Source organism: Hyperolius riggenbachi, chromosome 7, assembly GCF_040937935.1.
Source record: "Hyperolius riggenbachi isolate aHypRig1 chromosome 7, aHypRig1.pri, whole genome shotgun sequence".
NCBI classification, from domain to species: Eukaryota; Metazoa; Chordata; class Amphibia; order Anura; family Hyperoliidae; genus Hyperolius; species Hyperolius riggenbachi.
Window position 1 is genome coordinate 125,512,088 of NC_090652.1, and position 19,977 is coordinate 125,532,064.

The following is a 19,977-nucleotide window of genomic DNA, read 5'->3' on the forward strand; positions in this document are numbered from 1 at the left end:
AAAGAAAATATATTTTTCTTTCCAAAAACACTTATTTGCCACTTTTGGCAAAGCCACAGCCGCAGTTGATGTGAATGAAGGCCTGAGATTTTGGAGATTAGGCTGATTGCTACTTCTGATCTGAGGCTCCAATCAATGGATAAGATTTAGGGTAATTACGACAGGTGATTAAAGTGCTTCAAAGAAGAACTCCAAAAAAGTGTCATTGAATTGGGCATTGAATAGAACAAAAATGTGTTATATTTACCTTTTAAAAGCTTTTTATGTTTGGCGGGGAGAACACCTCTTGAAACTTTAATATTTAATACTTGATACAGAGGTTTCTTTTGTTTTTTTTTCCACCAATGCTTGAAAAATCACAAGTAAAGCAAGAAAGGAATAGAATTTGATTTTAAAGATGTATTGCAACAACTTACAAAACTAAAGGAAGTTTTTAAAAAAAGTAAAAATAAAGTGAACACCTCCCAGGGTTTTCCAGAAGGATACTATAATTTCAAGGCCACTCCCGTCCCTTTCCTCAGGCCAAAAGCACACTGCAGAATTGCATGCTTTTATTTTTTTCTATTTAGTATTTACAGTGTATAGCGCCGACATCTTCCACAGCGCTGTACAGAGTATGTATATATAATCATGTCACTAACTGTCCCTCAGAGGGGCTCACAGTCTAATAATTTCTGCCATAGGCATATGTCCACATAGTATAGAGCCAAATTTACAGGAAGCCAATTAACTTATCTGTATGTTTTCAGGATGTGGGGGGAAACCAGAGTGCCTGGGGGAAACACACATAAACAGGGAAAACATACAAACGCCTTGCAGATAGTGATGGGACTTATGCGTTTTTCAGTTGCGTTGCGTTATTACAACAAAGACCTTCTTGCAGATATGAATAGTATCAGCACCCCTTGGGTGGCGGCACCTCTGCACCAGGGAACAATAGGCTGTGACTTCTACTTCCACCACTCCGAAATCCCTTATTGCTGTAGTCGCTAAAAGAAGTGCTGTGGAGTTGGAGTCGCAGTCGAGGAGTCGGAGCAATTTTTGGGTGTCTGTAACTGGATTTGGAATCGTAAAAAAATTCACAGACTGACTCCTAATAAATCTAAACTGTAATTTAACCAAACTTTCAATCAACCAGATTGTTGTATAAAAATTAGAGGAGTCTAAATTGTACTGTACACACATTATATTCTCAACAGTCTTTAGCAGTCTCTTTGGCCAAGTTTAATCTGAAGTGTGTACGTACCTTAAGGTATAGTGTGTACGTACCTTAAGGTAGTCATACATCTAGCGATGTATGGGCAGATTCGACCAACAGACAAATCTCTCATCGAATCTGATCTGTCAGCTGCCCATAAACCACAGGCTGATTCCCGATCAATTTTAGCATGAAATCTCTCGGGAATCTGCCTTGTGTGCCGTACACGACCGCCTCGCTGCTGTCCCCCCCTCCCAATGTAAATGTCCCCCCAGTGCCCTGTTTAAAGTGTATACATTACCTCTCCGCGGCCTCCGCTTGTCCCCCGCTGGCTTTTGGTATTCCTCCTCTGCAGACTACATGGTTTCCTAGTAAGAAGGCGTGTGTGACGTCACATGCATGCCCTTACTAGGAAAGCATGGGGCGTGCGTGTATGGAGTGACGAATGCACCCGGAGCAGTGGAGGGACAAGCGCAGGCCGCAGACGGATAATGTATACTTTACACAGGGCCCCTGGGGAGGGGGGACACATTAACATTAGGAGGGACAGCGTCTGGGGTTTCGTCGCGTTCGTTAGGAAATTGCATGCAGTTACCGCTGCGCACCCAATCGAGCAACATCTTGCAGCATGCGCGATAGAGAATGTGACCAACTTTTGTCCTGAAATTGGTTGCATTGTCGGTCGTGCATGCACTTGGAGGCACAGATTTTCATCTAATTCGATTACAATAATAATCGAATTGGATGATCGATCGGCCGCCATGTCACCTGATGTATACCTTTAGCGAGTCTTCATCATAGAAAATGCAAAGAATTAATCTTCTGAATCTACTGAAACAGGCTGTCTTGAGATTTTACAAAAACTGCTCCACTGCCAAGTAAATGAAACTTACAAGCCTTTATCTGAAAACCTACTAATCTTGCTATGACATGATCTCCACACAAGTCCTTCAGTTCGTTAAAAATAATTAAAAATAATGCATCTTTCTATGTCAGTTTGCAACTATGAATGATTAAAATTGTCGAGAAATTTCCAACTATGAAACCTTTAATTTACTTTGGAGGTCGGACTGCTTACGGTAACACCCCTATTGCTGGATGTATAATAAAATGGACACATAGACCAGGAGAAATAAGAACATTCTGACCCACTTATCTAGAAGATAGGACACCAGTCCAACTGGAAAATGGTTTATTCAAAACACAGATACAACGCTCTTCACAGGTAATAGCCGCTTCCCTCAGGTTAATACACAGTGCCTTGTAACAGTGGGCATAGAGTATGGGCATCTCTGAAACTCTAAGCACCCATGCTCTGCACACTGTTACAAGGCACTGTGTATTGGCCTGAGGAAGCGGGCTAGTACCCTTGAAGCACGTATCTGTGTTTTGAATAAAACATTTTCCAGTTGGACTAGTGTCCTATCTTCTAGAGAAGCAAGAGAATATCTCTTTTTAGGGTTTTGATGCCAATAAAAAAATTATATTTAATTCTCTGGGCGCCTCATCCCCACAAATTTCCTGTGGAAAGACTTTGTCCCTGTGAATAAAATGGGTAAAATTATGTTTGCTAAAAGCCTTGTAAAACAGAGACTGAGGGGATTGCATTTTGTGTCCCACTCGCCATGCAGTAAACAGAACTCAGATACAGCATGATTAGAAGCGCAAACGCCCTTGGTTCAGGAAGTGACAGACGACTGTGACACGGCTATGCCAGCATTGAACCGGTGACTGCATGTCTTCCCTCCAAAACTGACAAACACCCAGGCTGGAGAAAGTACAAAGTGTGTCAGCTGGAGATTACCTTCCGCATTAAGGGATTAGAGCCGCTACTGCATGGACTAACATAAGCTGTAATAAAATATTTATCTGGACATTTGCCCTCCATTACAAAACAATATAATGCAAAGCTGACACAAAGCACCCAGTTTCATTTCATTTATTTTTTAACTAAAAAATGCAGCTAATGTTCAACCTGCTTTGCATGAAGCTCCCAATAGGTAATTGCAAAGTCTGACCTAAATGATGGAGCTCATGCCAAGATTCTATAGTGTGGTATCTGCACAGGTAATTGGCATCATGCTCCTACATGCCTACTGGTGTACAGGCCACTACACAGGCTCAATGGAATGTTATTTGTATAGATAACCTCTACAGTCTGTAGCTATAAAGCTACATACAAACACCAAGTTAAACTCAGCCGTGGCAGCCAGGCCACCTCTGGCGTGCATGCATCTAGAGTGTGTACATCGGCGCCTGAAGATCCGGTATGCCAGATGCTTAGCAACCCCCAACTACCAAGCAGCCCTGATTGCACTGTCCGTCACCCACCCCTTCACGCCGCTCATAGTCCTTTTACCTCCCTCCATAGCAACAGATGTGGCATTAGCCCGCAGGGCTAGTAGAATGGGAGGGATAGCAGGGGGCCTGCTGGTGGGAGTGATATGCAATGGGCATGTTCATTAGCTGTGTATGTCATCAGGCAGTAGAAAGCCAGTGCTGGCAGTGGTGCAAACAACCATGTAACTATACAGTGGCAAGTAAAGCATATATATGCTCGTAGAGGGAGTTGTGTACACATACTGTAATATGCACCGTGCACAGAATGGATGATACCTCCAAGGAAGATGCAGCAGGACACATGCCTAGGCACAAACGTTTCTTAGGATTGTTGCAGGACAGGTTACTTTTCTTAGATACTATATACAGGCCATTCTTCATGGTATCCCCTAAACTATAAAGAGGGCAACTGTGCATATGCCAGAAGTCCCACTGCGCTGGAGACTCAAGGGGCTCTAGTGAATGTCAGGTGGGCTGGGGCAGATCTCTCTTTAATGGAGTCTGATTGAAGAGAGACTTGGTGTCTGCCCATACACCACAGGCAGATTTCAGATCTATTTCAACATGAACTCTTGCGGGGATCGGCCTAGTGACACAGCCTCGTCACCTCTTGCGCTGTTTCCCCAGTGTAAAATGTTCCCCGTTGCCCAGTGCGTCTCACAAGCGCCCACATTACACTAGCAACCATATGGGGCGCATGAATGTAAGACAGTACAGAGACTGAGCTGGCAGCAAACACCAACCGGTAAAGTATTTGCGGTGGGGGTTCTGGCATGCTCGTCCTGATATTGCACGCAGTTACCGCCACGCACCCGACTGAGCACCTACAACTTGGAGCATGTTCGATCGATACATGCTACATGCCTGAAATTGGTAGCGTCGATCGAGCATGCTCTTGGCGGCAATGATTTTCCTCTGATTCGATTATAATGGAACCAGACTGTCGCCTCGTGCATGGCCACCTTTACTAAAGCCTTGAAAGCCTGTGGTGTGGTGAGCAGCAAGTGTTGATGAAATTGTTAGAGATAAGCTATTGCAGAGGTACTTACAGCCTCATTAGTACAACTAGCACCACATGTTTACTCATTAGTCACCCACATTCTGCATTCAATTCCCAGTTACCAAGAGCAGAGGGTGAGAACAACCTCCTCAGTGGGCTGCCTTTGCTTCATAATGAGATAAAGATCGCTACAGGAGCTCAAAAGCCTTAAATTATTTATTAAACATGTATTTATAAGAAAGCATTATAAAAGGCCACAGCCTATTATATTCAAATCCGTGCTGATGATCTAATTTCCAGGAATTTATGCTGTTAGGAATTACATAATTGCTTAGATTACACAATAGCACCGGAGGAGGAATATCTATTAAGGAGAGAAATAATGAGGGTGACGGATGAAACAATGAAAGGAGTCTGTGCTGCACATACAGCAATGAGATCTTAATCTTATTTACAAACTTGCACATAAAGGACTCCTAAAGTGAGAGGGATATGGGGGCTGACATATTTATATCCTTTTCCAACAATGTAACTTGCCTGGCTGTCCTGCTGATCCTCTGCCTCTAATACATTTAGCCATACACCTAGAACATGCATGCAGATCAGATGTTTGACCGGATTTGCCGCATGCTTATTTCAGGCGATTCAGAAACTACCGAAGCATAAAAGAACTTCAAGACTACCAGGCAACTAGAAATAAATATGGTAGCCTCCATATCTCTCTCACTTCAGGTGTCTTAAGTGAGAGCAGCTGCACTCTGAGCGCTGTAAAAATAGCGCAGTAGATTTGGGTGCAGCTGGTGCCACCATAAGCAGTAATAGAAATTACAGCTATAGCGGTGCTCAGTGAGTAATTTGGTCGCCGTCAAAAAGACAAGAGCCCAATTTACGATAACACTAATTCGGCAGCCGAATTACATCTTTCCCCACTATCCACAGCAATTTGGCGAATAGTAATAAGTGCTGTTGGGATTTGTGCAGGAGAAGGATGAGCCATTTATCGGCATTACCCTGTGCCCAAATCTCCTAGCGGCTGATTCATATGTATGCGCTGCATTGTGATTGGTTAAGAAGTTTAGGGAGTAAGCATTCTCTACTTACCAGTGAAGAAAAGATGGCGCTTTGTGGTCTCTTTCCTTTTCTCCAGGCATGGGTTCAGAAGCCTCAGTAGCTGCAGTACCCGCTCCTCCCTGCGGGACTCAGTTAGGCAGGCGTCATTCATGACAAGGTATGGGTAGATCTTTCCATTGTGTCCGCGGATGTAAAGCCTTCTTGCGGCCGTGTTGTGCTTCTGGACTATCTCTACTCGGGGCATAAATCTGTAGAAAAGACAAGTGAGGAATAAGAGAAAGATTCACATTTACAGATGTATTTACAGAATTCACCCACATAGACCAGATCTTGGGACTCCAGCTGAGCAGCTATTTAGGAGACAATACCATGGGTGACATCACAGGATGAAATGGCATTTATTGCAAGTGATAAAGGAGTGCTGCTCCATAGTACTGTCCTTAGATAGTGTTGATAGTTCCAATCAACTTTTTGGATTGTTTCGTCGATCAGTTTTGGAGATCGATTCTATCTGAAATGATCGCATGGGTTAGATTTTCTATCCTATTCATGCAATTGTAGCATAGAAAGGCCAATCGTTTGCTAAAATTGTACAGTTAATGGACACCTGTGGAGACAGCTTCAGAGATACCAGTTGCACTTATCTGCAGACACTTGGGCTCATATCACAGTTATCTCTGTGCCTGCAGTTCAGGATTCCTACAAGAATACACTCAGTGGAGCAAGTCAGAGGCTGACTCTAGATTTCCCTACTTAATTATCTCCTCTGTCAAGTTTTTAATAAATGTGCTGATTGGCAGATGGACTTTTCTCTGCAAGTTAATGTATAGAAGGACGTTCAGCAGGTGTGACCAGCTATAAGCTCCCTGCAGATTCTCAAATTGACACAATTATAAAGGGGGAAAAAAAAGTCAAAGGATGAGCAGAATTGGGAAATGTGGCGCTCTGAAGATCAGCTTACAGGTGATCTGTTCAGAACTGTGCTAAACAATAGGAATGATCAATGAGATGCAAATATTCCAGAGTTGATGCAGGATTCTGTCATTTTTTTTATGCAAATGTGTGCATCTTAAAAAAAAGAGTCAATCACTTTAAACCTGGGTGGGACTTGTTTGGTCCATTTTCAAGCTGTATATATTCGGGTAAAAATGTACATAATCCTGCATGAACACAAATATTTGCATCTCACTGATCATCCGTAATAAACAGTCTGTTGCGTCCTAAGGAAAAAAGTCCTTGAGAGAAGATGTCCTGTTGCAGCTTGAACTACGTACCACAATAGCAATTGGCCAAGAATTATCCAGCTTGGTAACTGAAGTACAGACAGGACACCTGTGCTCACTAGAATCTCGCCCCACATGATTGCAGAGAAAACGGTCTTTTATACTTTCCCACAAATTTAATAATAGAGTTTATCCTCGCCATCATGGCATCTTATTCTATATCGCATCATCAGTACCACAAAATATGTTGGCGCTTTATAAATGAATAATAATACCACTGCATTAATTGAGGAACATATAACTGCTAAGATGCAAGAACAGAGATTTCAGCCAGAAAGGGTCAACAAACCTGAGCTGAGCGAGAGGCTCGTAGAATAGGAGTATGTGAGGGTTTCATGTAATAGATTTCAAGGCACAAAAATAAAAAAAACTTGTCATGGTGTGTGAAGGGGAAGGTGCAATAAGCGCAACTGTTCAGCCAAGCCGCCAATGCATTCACAAATGCAACACCGATTAAGGGTAGGCTGCTTTTGGCTCATTTATGTAATTTAAACAATGGCAGTGATTAGTGTTTTGGAACAAAAGCAAAAATTCGCAATACAAGATAAACATTATCAGGATGTCATTTAACCACTTAACGACCAGCTAACGCCCAGGTCTTAAGTGGGTTACCATGGAAACGGCCTTTCCATGTCAGTTCACGGAGGGTGTCTCCGTGAACAGCCGGAGAGCTGGCGATCGCGGCTCGCCGGCAAAATTTAAACACGTGGGGAAGAAATCCCCGCTATTTACATCGTACGGCGCTGCGCCGTAAGGCAGATCGGCGATCCCTGGCCTCTGATTGGCCGGGGATCGCCGGCATCTAATAGGCGGAAGCCTATCCTTCATTGCGCAGGACGGAAGTCCGTCCTGCTCATTACGTAGGAAGAGGGAGAGGGAGGTAAGCAGCGTGATGGCAGAAATGGCTGCGGAGGGGGGCTTTGAGGAGCCCCCTCCCCCGCAAAACGCAGATGGTCGGCGGCGATCAGACCCCCCGGCAGGACATCCCCCTAGTGGGGAAAAAAGGGGGGCAGTCTGATCGCCCTGCCTATTACCCGATCTGTGCTGCGGGCTGAAAAGCCCACGCAGCACAGATCTGCCAAAACTCGGCCGGTCCTTAAGTGGTTAAGGAAGCATAATAGGGATGGACAATAAGATGCCAAAAAATTTTGAGTTGAAGTTACAAATGTAAGCAGCTTGAAAATTTACCAATCAAATGCTGCTGCTGCATTTGAGTAGTCAATTTTGCAGCTGCATAAATCTGTGTAGAAGTTGGCATAAAATGAACCAACTCTGGATTACTTGATCATATTAAGTACAAATGCATCTGACAGCATTCTGTCATTACAGACGAGGTGTTTGGATGGTTTCTGAAAATAGAAGTATCCCAACTCAGACAGGGCAGTGTGGCCCACTGCATGCACAAATAGCCACCAAAAGTGGCATAAAGCATGGGGGAGGGGGGTCAGGAACATGCTGGGAACAGTGAGGAGAAGCACTGTTCTCAAACTCATACCAATAATCCTGCAATGCAAACAGTAACTGCCTTATGCTTATTGTATGGAAAAGCCATAAGCAGCAGTCTCATACCCAATGCCAGATGACGCAAGGGTGGAGGTCTGAGAGTGTTTTCAGTTCATACTTTTTGGGGTTTTGTAATCTTGCAAATAGAAGTATTTAGGAGATCATGCAGACTACCATCAGATCATGAAGGAAAATGGAAGGAAAGATGACTTAAAACTGCCACTGAATAATGCCATGATGGCAATACGTTTAACTCATTAGCAGCCAATTAATTTAGAGGAGTGCAAGTGCTCCAGGCCAATGTATTTGAGCAATTTTTCTTATTTGTATACATTTCCTTGCTGCTAATTGGTACTGATGTAATGTGTATTTATGGACACTTGCCACAAGGGGGCAGTGTGATATAACAGAGGACTTCTGCTTTCAGTTTCTGTATCATCTGCTAGCAGAGAAACATCAAAGCATTCCGAGAATTTGCAGCACAGTTCTGCCAGCTCAAAAGCAATGCACTTACAGTATCTCGTCGAGATAATTCCTGTGAAGCTGCTAATAGGTTAAAGGGAACCTGAAGTGAGAATTATATGGAGCTGCCATACTTATTTCCTGTTAAAACAATGCCAGTTGCTTGGCAGTCCCGCTGTTCTCTTTGACTGCAGTAATATCTGAATCACACATCTGAAACAAACATGCAGCTAACCTTGTCATTTTTTTTTCAGAAACCTCTTATCTGCAGGCTTGTTCAGGGTCTATGGCTAAAAATATTAGAGGGAAACTATCTAACTGCTAGTCAACTGGTATTGTTTAAATGGACAAATATGGCAGCATCTATATACCTCTCACTTCAAGTTCCCTTTAACCTCCCTAGCGGTATGGACAGAAATGTCCGTTAAAAAAAACATGCTGTGAACAGTATAAACGTGCATAACCATCAATACTCTGCTGCACTGTATACTAGACCCTTGCTTGACACATTTTGGCAAGTTACAGGGAAAAAAAAGTTTTAAAAATAAATTTTATCACTGTTTGCACAGAAATCCTGGGGAAATTGAACGCTGGGTAGGTTAATTCACACACTCCCAGTCACCACCAGTATGCCATAAAAAAAAATTCTTCCTGCCTAGTGGTCAGGAGTCTAGCATGACTACAGCTGTGCAGATCATTCATGTGTTTTCAGAGTGCTAAAGAGCTGGGTCAGGAGATCCAGCACCCTGAGGCAATCTGCAATGCCACAATGCACTCTGCAGATCAACTCATCCGTAACTAGAAAGGAAACGCACTGAAGAGCAGAAACGGCATATCAGCCTCCTCACCTATTCCTTACTGTCTCCTGTTCTCTGCAGCCAGCCAGAAAGGCATTACATCTCTTCCTCCAGTATGTCTTTAAATAAGATTCATTTCCAAGCATGCCCCTTTAAAAAATATTATTCTGACCTGTCCTGCTGTTATCTGTCAAGGACTGCACTTGGGAAGCCATTAGCTGGCTGCATTCAATTTTTCTTTGTATTCTGGCATTTTACTATCGAGAAAGGAGAATGCCCTAGAACTGTCATAGCAACGAGAGAAATGAGAACACATTTCCAGAACAATCAGGTAGCAAGGTAACGCTAAAAGTGGTACCCAAAATGGCAATGTTAATAAACAATTCATCACAGCCTGACAGTGGCAAGGTCATGCTAGCTACAAAGAAAACTTGCTTGAAAGGCATAGTCGGACCCATAATCTGTATGGTACAAGCAATTGTCTGCATGTCCTTTGTGTTCTGATGCAGCTGGCTCGCCATTTTACCTGGCAATCTTGATGTAATAATGTGTAGGCTTCGGCATGAGGAATTCCCCTGGAATCTCCACTTCTGCTGTCTGAGCTGAGAAATTGCTCAGGAAACGGCATTTCTCTTCAATCAGGAAGAACTTGGGAAGCTGTTTGGTTTTGGCTTCCAGAATTTTGATCCACTTCTTGAGTTTTGAGATGAGATTATGTAGCTTCATGGAGCCAGGAACGCTGAAGTCAAAGTCTGGGGGGAAAAAGGGGAGGGAGAGAGATATTGAAGATTGTAAATAAATGAGGCAAAGATTTTCACTTTTTTTTATTTACTATCATTGGCAGTTTTTTTTCAAGAAATATTGAGAAGTAGTAATGGTCAAACATGTTAAGATCATTACAGTTAGGTAAATCCTAAAGAATCAAATCTTTAATAAATCTATTTTTTTTTTTGTTGATTTACCTTAAATCAACTATATGAAACCCTATTGCAATCTATCCATGTACAGCCCCTCACCGCATGTAAGGAGCTCAGAATAGCGCTTTTTGTGGATGAAGGAGGGGCTATGAGTTATCACTGTGCTGTACTTTCCGGGTTCAAACAACATTTGGTGGAAGTGCTTTGCTCAGGCTATCTTCATTTTCTGCAATATGGCAAAAGGGGTGTTCACAGAGCTAATTAAGAAGTCCTGTCATGTGAATGGCTTATGTGAATCTCAGGATTGGATGAAAGGTGAATACAAATCTTTAATGAATAATATATATATCAACTGTGCATATCCCGGTCTAACTGGAGTTTGGCTTTATATTTAGAAGCTAACATATGATAGAAGGCCATGCATCAACTGTCTCATGTGCTAAAGATGGGAAGATCTACGTATGCAGTGCTGTGGTTGAGCCGCAGCATAGTCAGGCACAGAGATTGGGCCTCAGCTTTCCTTCATACTGCTGCCTAAAAACAAGGAGCAGACTAGGTGGTCAACTACTTTGGGGGGGGGGGGGGGGGGTGACATCTTAGATTCCCTGTACAGACTGCTCAACTTCCAAGCTAAACCTGGTAAAGCAATACTGGCTGCCCATATAGTCCTCCATCCCCATCGATAGGGATGGTAACTCTTAGGAGAACTCACGGAGAAGCATGTGATCAGTTTGATCAGCTGATAGATTTGTAAGGTTCTGATTTGCTGTGAGGACTTCTTTGTTTAACGTATGATCATAACCAGTAAATCAAAGCTTTAAAGATCTATCAGCTGATCAAACTAATCACATGCTTCTCCATGAGTTCTCCTAAGCATTGCCATCCCTATCTACCCATTTACAAACATTTATATGCTCGACCAAGCTAAACGCACAATTTAACATTCCACCCTGAAGACATTCCACTCTAGGGTGTTCAGATAGCTGCTAGCTGCTCCTAGGTCAACACTTTGTTTGCATGCCAGATTTTGGGACATGTTAAACAGAGGTTAGGGTTGTGCGCGGTTCACGCGGCACCCTTTACTCCACTTTAATAGCTAGTTGCTAGGGTGCCTTCCAACAGGATGACCTCATCGTGGTGGAAGGGTCTAGTATGAAATTCTTTGCATGCAAATTATTTTAAAAGCAAACATCCTCTATTAGGTGTTTAGTACCTGGTTCAGCTGTAATGAGTGCAGTCGTGTCTTTAAGAGGCCCTGCAGCTCTATGCAGATAGTGAGCAGCTTGGTTTAGATACGCTGTCATTCCTGTGTTCAGATAAACCCTGCCTGCAAATCACACTGCTGCTTATAATCTATGGGCACTATCAGACCGGCAGTGTAATGCAGCAAACAAAACCAGATTGGTTGGCAGTCCTGACTTTCCCTCTTCTAGTCCGACTTCCGTTGTGCAGAGGATTAGAGATGTCGGCAAAGGCAGAAGCAGTACTCCCATTAGCTGTACTTATAAAACACATTTAATTATTATTTATGAAAATATCACTGGAGTAATGGTGGGATTTCACAACTGCCTGGAGTCCAGCTTTAATGAGGTGAAAAGCAGAACTAGGAGTCTTCCAAGATCTCCTCCCGAAGCACAACAGCCACTTGTGTATGAGATATGCCCCAAATCCACCAGCCGAATCAGAGCTTTCCTCCTCCTCAGGTCAGGGAAGGATTTTAAATATATAAAGAGATCTTCTAAGGTTAATCAAGCAAGTCTTCCTCCCAGTCATTCTCTGCTGTGAATGGCTTTTCTTGAAGCAACGCAAAGCCATTAAACAGAAGGAAGGCAGAAAAAAAAAATTCAGAGCATTAACTGCAATTGAATTTCTAATAGTGTGCAAACAATCACGAACTGAGAGAAGCTACCGCTGCCTTTTAGCCTGCTGGCCTTCATCCATTAAATTTAATCACATGGTTCACATCTTCCATTATCTACTGTCATGCAACTGCAGTGCCACACAGGCCGCATCACAGAGAGCTTATTGGGTGTGAGAGATGTAGGTCATATTTAAAGCTGGAAGCTACTTTCCTTGTGAGTCCCATCATCCAATTTCCCAATCAGAGTCACAACAATGCAGCAGAGACCAGCAGCCTACTAGATGTGCCTGAGTGGAGGTTGTGACCTTGGCTGCATGGATACTCTTGTGTCCTCATACAGGCATACATTCTCAAGTGTCTTATATACAAAGCACGCAGTAATGGGCACTAAAAGCTCAGACCTTTACAAAGGCCTACACTCCAATCTCTTAATGAATGCTTACGGTATTTATTATAGCGGACCTGAACTCCGGTAACCTTTAAAGAAAAACATTTGTTATTACAGCTGGTACAAATCCTGCAATAAATCTGCTGTGTGTCTGCTCCCTGCTTTCATTGAAGCAGTGATAGGGTTAACATCATGAGTTTACAACTTAGCTGCTCTGCCGAGGCAGCCATCTGATGGATCAAATTACATTTGTGATTAGTCACAGATGGGGGAATTAGACAGGCTAAACTCTCTAAATACACACAGGGTGCAATTCTCTCTGTTTTCCTTCTGTCCTGTGCAACAGTTCAGGTCCACTTTTAGAATAAAAAGCTAATAATTAAATGAGACTTGGCATGAGAAAAAAATGCTGCCAATGCAAGTACTTTCTTGTAGATTTCATGCTGATCCTCTTGCTTTAAAGGGGAACTGAAGAGAGAGGTATATGGAGGCTGCCATGTTTATTTCATTTTAAGCAATACCAGTTGCCTGGCAGCCCTGTTGATCCTCTGCCTCTAATACTATTAGCCATAGACCCTGAACAAGCATGCAGCAGATCAGGTGTTTCACAGTCAGATATGACAAGACTAGCTGCATGCTTGTTTCTGGTGTTATTCAGATACTGCTGCAGAGAAATAGACTAGCAGGGCTGCCAGGCAACTGGTATTGAATAAAAGTAAATAAATATGGCAGCCTCCGTATACCTATTACTTCAGTTCCCCTTTAATACTTTCCAAGTAATCGTTCTGGCTTAACTTGCTGCATAGGTCTGGGACAGCACTGCACCCAAAAGTTGAGTAACACCACAGAACAACAGATGAGCAATACAGCCTCCATGTTAAAGTGGACCTGAACTCAGAACGCCTCTCTGCTCTAAAAGATGCATAATAACCTTTAAACAAAAAACATTTCTTTGTTACAGCTGATACAAATCCTAAAATAAATCTGCACCGTTTCTACTTCCTGATTCATGGAAGCAGACATATTGTGTACAGCCTGTGCTTTCAGTCTTATCTGCTTATCTGCCATAGGCAGTCATGTGACACGGGGGGGGGGGGGGGGTGTCAAATTACAACTACCATAGTGATTAGACACAAATGAGGTGCAATTACACAGGCTAAACTCTCTAAATAGCCGTGCCCACACAGTAATGCTTAGCTTAGGCTGATGAGCTATGCGGAATTCTCGTCCCAGAGCATTCTGGGAGACACCAAGTATTATTTTCACTGGCTTCGGAATTCTCAGAAAAAAAACCCAAACCCATTCCATAGAGATGCAGCTGATAGCACTTAAGATGTCGCCAACTGTGCAATTTTATTCATTACGTTATTTTCATACAGTTCCTCTTTCAGTTTACTGCAAGCACCAAACAAATGATCTGAATATCCAGATTTTTTGCATTGTATGTCAGTTGGTGTAATGAGTAATTAAAGTTGATGCTTTGGAATACTGGCTGGTGCCCGGATCTTTCTGTTCTTTGGTTTGCATTGGAATCTATATTCTGGTGGTACAGCCACTGCACCTATTACTCCTCTACTGTCAGTCAGACCTCTGATGCAGATTCAGATTCTCTCTCTACACTGTATAAATGATCTGAGTAAGGCACTAAGGCACAGATGCAGTAAAACTCACACAGATTTGGGGGATCCAGGCAGACATAAGGGCCCTTTCACACCAGAGGGCTTTTTCAGCGTTTGAACGCCACGGCCGAAGTTGGCGTTTTCCTAGGTAAAATGAAAGTCCATAGACTTTCATTTTACCTTTCCACACTTAACGCTGCGTCTTGGAGTGTTGCGTTTTGAAGCTTCCGGGAGCTTTTTTAGGGCTGACCGCGGCGTTTCTCATTACAATTGATAGTAATGTGTTGGCATTAAAACGCCTTGAAAACGCCTGCAGCCAAAACGCAGCGTTTTAGCCTTTTACCGCTGCGTGTAGTGTGAAAGAGCCCTAAGGAATTTGAAGGACATGTACACACATTGTAATAGGACACTCCCACCCCAACTGTGGACTGGCGCGTGTGTGTGTGGTGACTGCAGTACAAGAACAAAAACCATACACTTCACAACATAAAACTGGACTGGCTAGAGGTCAAAGAATCCCACCACTAAACTCATTTCACACCAGAAAGGACAATTCCAAATCAACAAGAGCCACCCAATTTGATGCCAATCTGAGTTGTCTTACAACGATCCACTCAGTACAAGTACATATTGCTTACAGAGATCTTCATTCAACCAGAGATCGAGCAAACCAAATAGTTCTAAGCAGTTCAAGTTAAAGTGAACCATGTGTATGCCAATTTTACATTGCCTCCACTACTTCTCTGGCCAGCACTGAAAATATATGATTGTCATGGGGAGAGGACATGCACATACACCATGTAGTTGTCTACTGAGTGCTTCCTAAACATATAACGCTCAGGACTAATGCAACATGTGGGGGTGCAGCTCCCTATTGCAGAAAATATTCAAAAGCTCACACAGACAGAGCTGGCAAGGAAAGCTGGTGGGTGCCAGGACAGAGGCAAGGTCCCCAGTCTTTAATACTTGGTCATTGGTTGAATGGCAGAAATTTTAGCATCAGACTTGAAATAGCCTTTGGTTCAGTGCCTCTGTCCCGGTGCTGACCTGCAATTTCATTATTTACAGCAAAGCACACCAAGGCAGAGTCAGAAGTGGCACAGTAGAGAAGTGAATCCATGTTACCTGTTGTAAACTGGCTCTTCAGCTTCTGGAAGACGGGGTCTTGTGCTGTGGCCTGAGCCCTCCTAGCCAGCGACTCAGAGGCAGCACTAGAGAACATGGTGGACACATTGGAGACATTCTCCAACCCCACACCAAACGTGCTCACCAGCTTCTTCACAAAGTTGAGAGTATGAGGGGTTATTTTAGCATCAGAAACTGCTCCGCTTTTCTCAAAGGCCACAGAGTAACATTTGGCCAGTCCCTGCTGCAGCTGTCGGAGGACCTGAAAGAAGCACCAAGACACCATTAGTCACATCCGCCAAACATTTCAATTATATCAAAAGAAAATCCCACACAACCCAACTTTTAGAGCAGGTCTGCATTGACAATGGAATCCAGCAAAGTGATTTACTACTGCAAGTCTGCTTTAAAGAGTGAGTGAGAGTGTGTGAGTGTGAGTTAGAAAGACAAGCCATTATGCAAATAAGGGCCTGGTAGCACTCAACATTAATTGGCCCATTTCTCCGTGAGTTGGATGGGGGAAAAGCTGAACATTCAGTTAACAGGCTTGCTGTCTGAATCACATGCCAGTGCGATTCGGACGGCATGTTGCAGTTTAGCGCAGTGTTCATGTGAATGCATGGCACAGCTATAGCTATTCAGCTGTGGCTTCGCTACAGCACTGGTTCTGCCTCCGATTTTGAAACGCACGCGGCACCCCAGTGGAAATCAGAATCAGAATCATTTTATTTCGCCAAGTACAACGGGGGTTGTACCCGGAATTATTTTTGGCTCATACAGGGTCGGAGATGGTACAAACACATACATGCAATCCAACACATACAATCAGGTACAGACAGTATCCAAGTAAGCATATACCTATATATACATACAGCACATAACTGTAGCGAGGGACGCGTGGGGAGTCTGGGGTGCTATGTGAGGGGAGCAGCCTGCCCATCTACGGGTGGCGCTCGCTCAGCTCCGTAGCCATTCCAGGTGCCCCGTGTGTCCTGGAAGAGAGTGGATAGAGAAGGAGAGAGAGATAGAGAGAAGGGATAGTTAACGAGAGACTGAGGAAGAAAGGGACAGAAACCAAGGCCAGAGGAGAGAGGCAGAGTTCTTTTAGGCTGCAGATTTAATAACTCCCCTGGGACCGACAATCAGTCCGAGAAGTGTCCATGCCTGTGGTCCGATCCGGTGTTGGCAGGTGGGCAGCTGATCTTCAGGGCTGGGTGGTGGTGCTCAGCAGTGGCAGAGTTAGGCACTGGGTGGCTGAGCAGGCTGGAGGCTGCAGATGGTGGAGATGGTGGTGGAGACCCTCTCTGGAGCTCAGCTGAGGATCTCGTCCATGTGGGAGGTCCCGCAGGAAGCGGTGGTATGCGACCCGAGTTCTGTGTCGGCAGTGAGCCTGCTTTAGGTGTGGGGTCCTGCGGTCTCTGAAAGCCTCCTGTCGTGGCGGTGGCTGGCTTGGGGCAGCAATCGGGGATCAGTGGCCTGCTGTGTCTGCGTAGAAAGGCAGACGCTGATCCAGGGCCCGGCAGCAGCGGTGGAGAGCTGCTAGTGTGGCTCCAGTGTGTCATAAAGCTCCAGCAGCGGCAGGTTACACAGTTCCCTCAGCAGTCCGGGCAGCAGCGGTGGAGTTTCAGTCAGAGCACGTGGGCCCCGATCAGCTGTTCGCCCGATCAGCTAGCATGGCATGCCGCTGCTGTCATGCGGCTGATGGATCGCACTGTGGGGAGCTCTCCCGTGTCCCCACATCCTCCCCAGTGGATTAGGAGCAGGGCCTGGGAGGTGTCGCAGATGGTCGCCGATGGTCCGGGGGCAGCGGCAGCAGACCAGCAGAGCTCCGTGCTGACTCTTCATGCCAATGCGCGCTACACGTGGGCCACCCAAGCAGCTAAGACCTCTCGCCGTCATATGCTGATCCGTGGCCAATGCGGAGCCGGACCGGCAGTCCCCATGTCCTCCGCCTCCTACCTCATCAAGAGGTGTAGCTCAGAGGTGAGTGGAGGAGAGATTTCCTCCTAAAAAAAGCAAAAAAGGCCGGAGCCCTGTGGCCGAGGCGACCGAGTCCGGCGCCATCTTGTTCTTGAGGCTCTCCCTTTGTAAAATTTCCGTTCCATTTATAGCAATATCGCCGCTATTTTACAAAAAAATCATCAGTTTCCTGTAACCATGGAAACAGCATTCCTAGTGTTCCTGCTCCAGCTGCAGGGAGCAACGGAAGTTGACATTTTTTGACAAGCATCGGAGGATGTGGGTCAAATTTGCAAAAACTAAATTATTATGGATTCATAGGAACTGGTAAATTACAATTTAAAGTATCTCACCTGTTTGCCATACAATCATACAACACACACACCACTTACCTCTTCATGCCAGTTCTCTCTGAACCACACCATCTGGTCCACAATGCCTTCTAGAGAGGACAATAGCGTAGGATGCAGCTCTCTCTGCATGTGCATGATTCTACTGCACCGCCACATTGGAGCGGTAGCTCTGATTGGTCCAGGATCAGAAGCAGAATGTGACTGGGTGCCAACTGAACTCGGCTGATGTTGTCCAGAGTCTAGGAGACAAAAATATAGTCATGCCACAGCTAGGGATAGTAGGTCATAGGAAATGTTCAAATGAAATATTTCTTTAGAAATTGTTCTCAAATAAACAGCTTAATGGAAATCTAAAGCTAAAATAAGAAAATCAGATTAACTTACCTGGGGCTTCTTGCACCCCTGAAGTCGTCGTTCTGAGACCCTCCAGCCAGCAGCGGCAACCCCCGCAAAGCTGGCCTCACTCCTCATCTTGCTCCCACTGTCGGGAGCATTCCGTGCATGCACAGTACGCGGAAATCACTACTGTGCATGTGCCCAGAGCATGATCAGGGTGCACGGAAGCCTCCAACCGGTCAGCTTTGCAGCGGTCGTCAATGTTCAATGAAGGGACTCGGAAGGATGCAAAGGCACAGAATGACTCCAGGGGGCTGCAAGATGCCCTAGGCAAATTAAAGGAATACTATCGATACCCAAGTGTTCTAAAATGACAGTGTGCAAATAATGACTAAGTAGCTGTGTAAACATTTTCCTACTTTTCATGTTAAATATCAGAGGCAAAAGCTGTAATTTATTGAGGGTAGGATTTAGTTATATTGGGACAAATCAATTGCAGAAGGGGTGTCTGCTTCAATGCACAGCCAGAGTTGCATATCAGACTACAGAAAGCAAATATCAAACATATCAAACTCTGAAAGCAAAAACAGTATGAAAATGCTGTGAGAATTAGTTACATTTCCTCTGCTCTCTTCAGACACTTCAGTCAGAAACACAGGACACAGGATCTGCAGCTGTTGTGAGCTCTCTCTCTCTCTGTCACACACAGAGTTACACATAGAGTTAACTGATCAAGTGTGAGGGGAATTTCCCCTCTCCTCATGGCTCAGTCAGCCGTCAGTTTTGGCGTCAGTAAAGTTTGAAAGTATTTTGCTAACAGTAAACAAAGAAGTTGCTACTAAAATGTATACACCAGTACTTAGGGCTCTTTCACATTAGGGCAGACTTTGTGCGCAAACGGCAGCCGTTTGCATTAACCAAGGTAAGATGAAAGTCCATAGACTTTCATTTTACCTTTCACACTCGACGCTGTGCTTCGATGCGTTGCGGTTCCGACGCACCCTGGTGCAGTTTTTCCTCCAGCGCACCCGTGAGCCAGCGTTTTGTCGGCGGGTTTAATTACCAGCTACCGCCGCTGATTGCGTCGCACCGCAGATACCCCACGACACGCCGCAGGCAGACAACGCGTGCAGGAGAACGGCTCCTGTTCGCGTTGTCTGATGTAAAAGAGCCCTTAGCAGCACTTCCCAAACAATTCCTGTGTCAATTGAAAAAAAATATGTGAATCGATAGTATTCCTTTAACTGATTTTTTTTCAATTTGGCTTTTGTAACCCTTTATTATTGCTAAAATATTATTCTGATTCTTTTGGCCATTGCTTTGATGCTTATACAGGTATTTCTCTACCCCCCGCCCCCTTTCAGTATTCTGTGTGGCTTAAACTGTAGCCTCACATAGGTGGAATTATAATATAGATCACTTCAACAGCTGCAGATTTTAGCTTATGCCAATGCTTGGTCAAACAATGGGCAAATACATCCCCCTCCTCCCCCCACCCAACAAGTGTGTATATCTCATTCCGATGCTAAAAAGTAGTGTAACTGGTGAAAGGATTCCACTCATGCCTGTCAGAGTAACATCTTCCATTCCCCATACTCTCTGTGTGCTGTCTTGAGATCTGTGGCACCTACACGCTGCCCTAAATTTTTATCATCAATACACTATACTTTGACAGGCATGGGACTTTGGGACATCTATAAACAGGAGAATTAGGCCACCCGGGATGACCCGGTCTCATGGACAGGCAGTCTCTCCATGGAGATAA

At 44.4% G+C, this 19,977-nt stretch overlaps 1 protein-coding gene across 6 annotated transcripts in view; it reads right to left on the reverse strand.

The window, feature by feature from the left end:
- The window catches only part of TRRAP (transformation/transcription domain associated protein), a 265,491-nt gene that overhangs the window by 23,468 nt on the left and 222,046 nt on the right, over positions 1–19,977 (reverse strand). For all 6 annotated transcript variants that reach the window (XM_068244615.1, XM_068244613.1, XM_068244614.1 and 3 more), the window contains 4 exons: positions 17,916–18,115; positions 15,565–15,826; positions 10,181–10,406; positions 5,640–5,857 (listed from right to left, as the gene is read on the reverse strand). In XM_068244615.1, the coding sequence (XP_068100716.1) occupies positions 5,640–5,857; positions 10,181–10,406; positions 15,565–15,826; positions 17,916–18,115 (906 nt within the window). The remainder of the gene's footprint in view (positions 1–5,639; positions 5,858–10,180; positions 10,407–15,564; positions 15,827–17,915; positions 18,116–19,977) is intronic.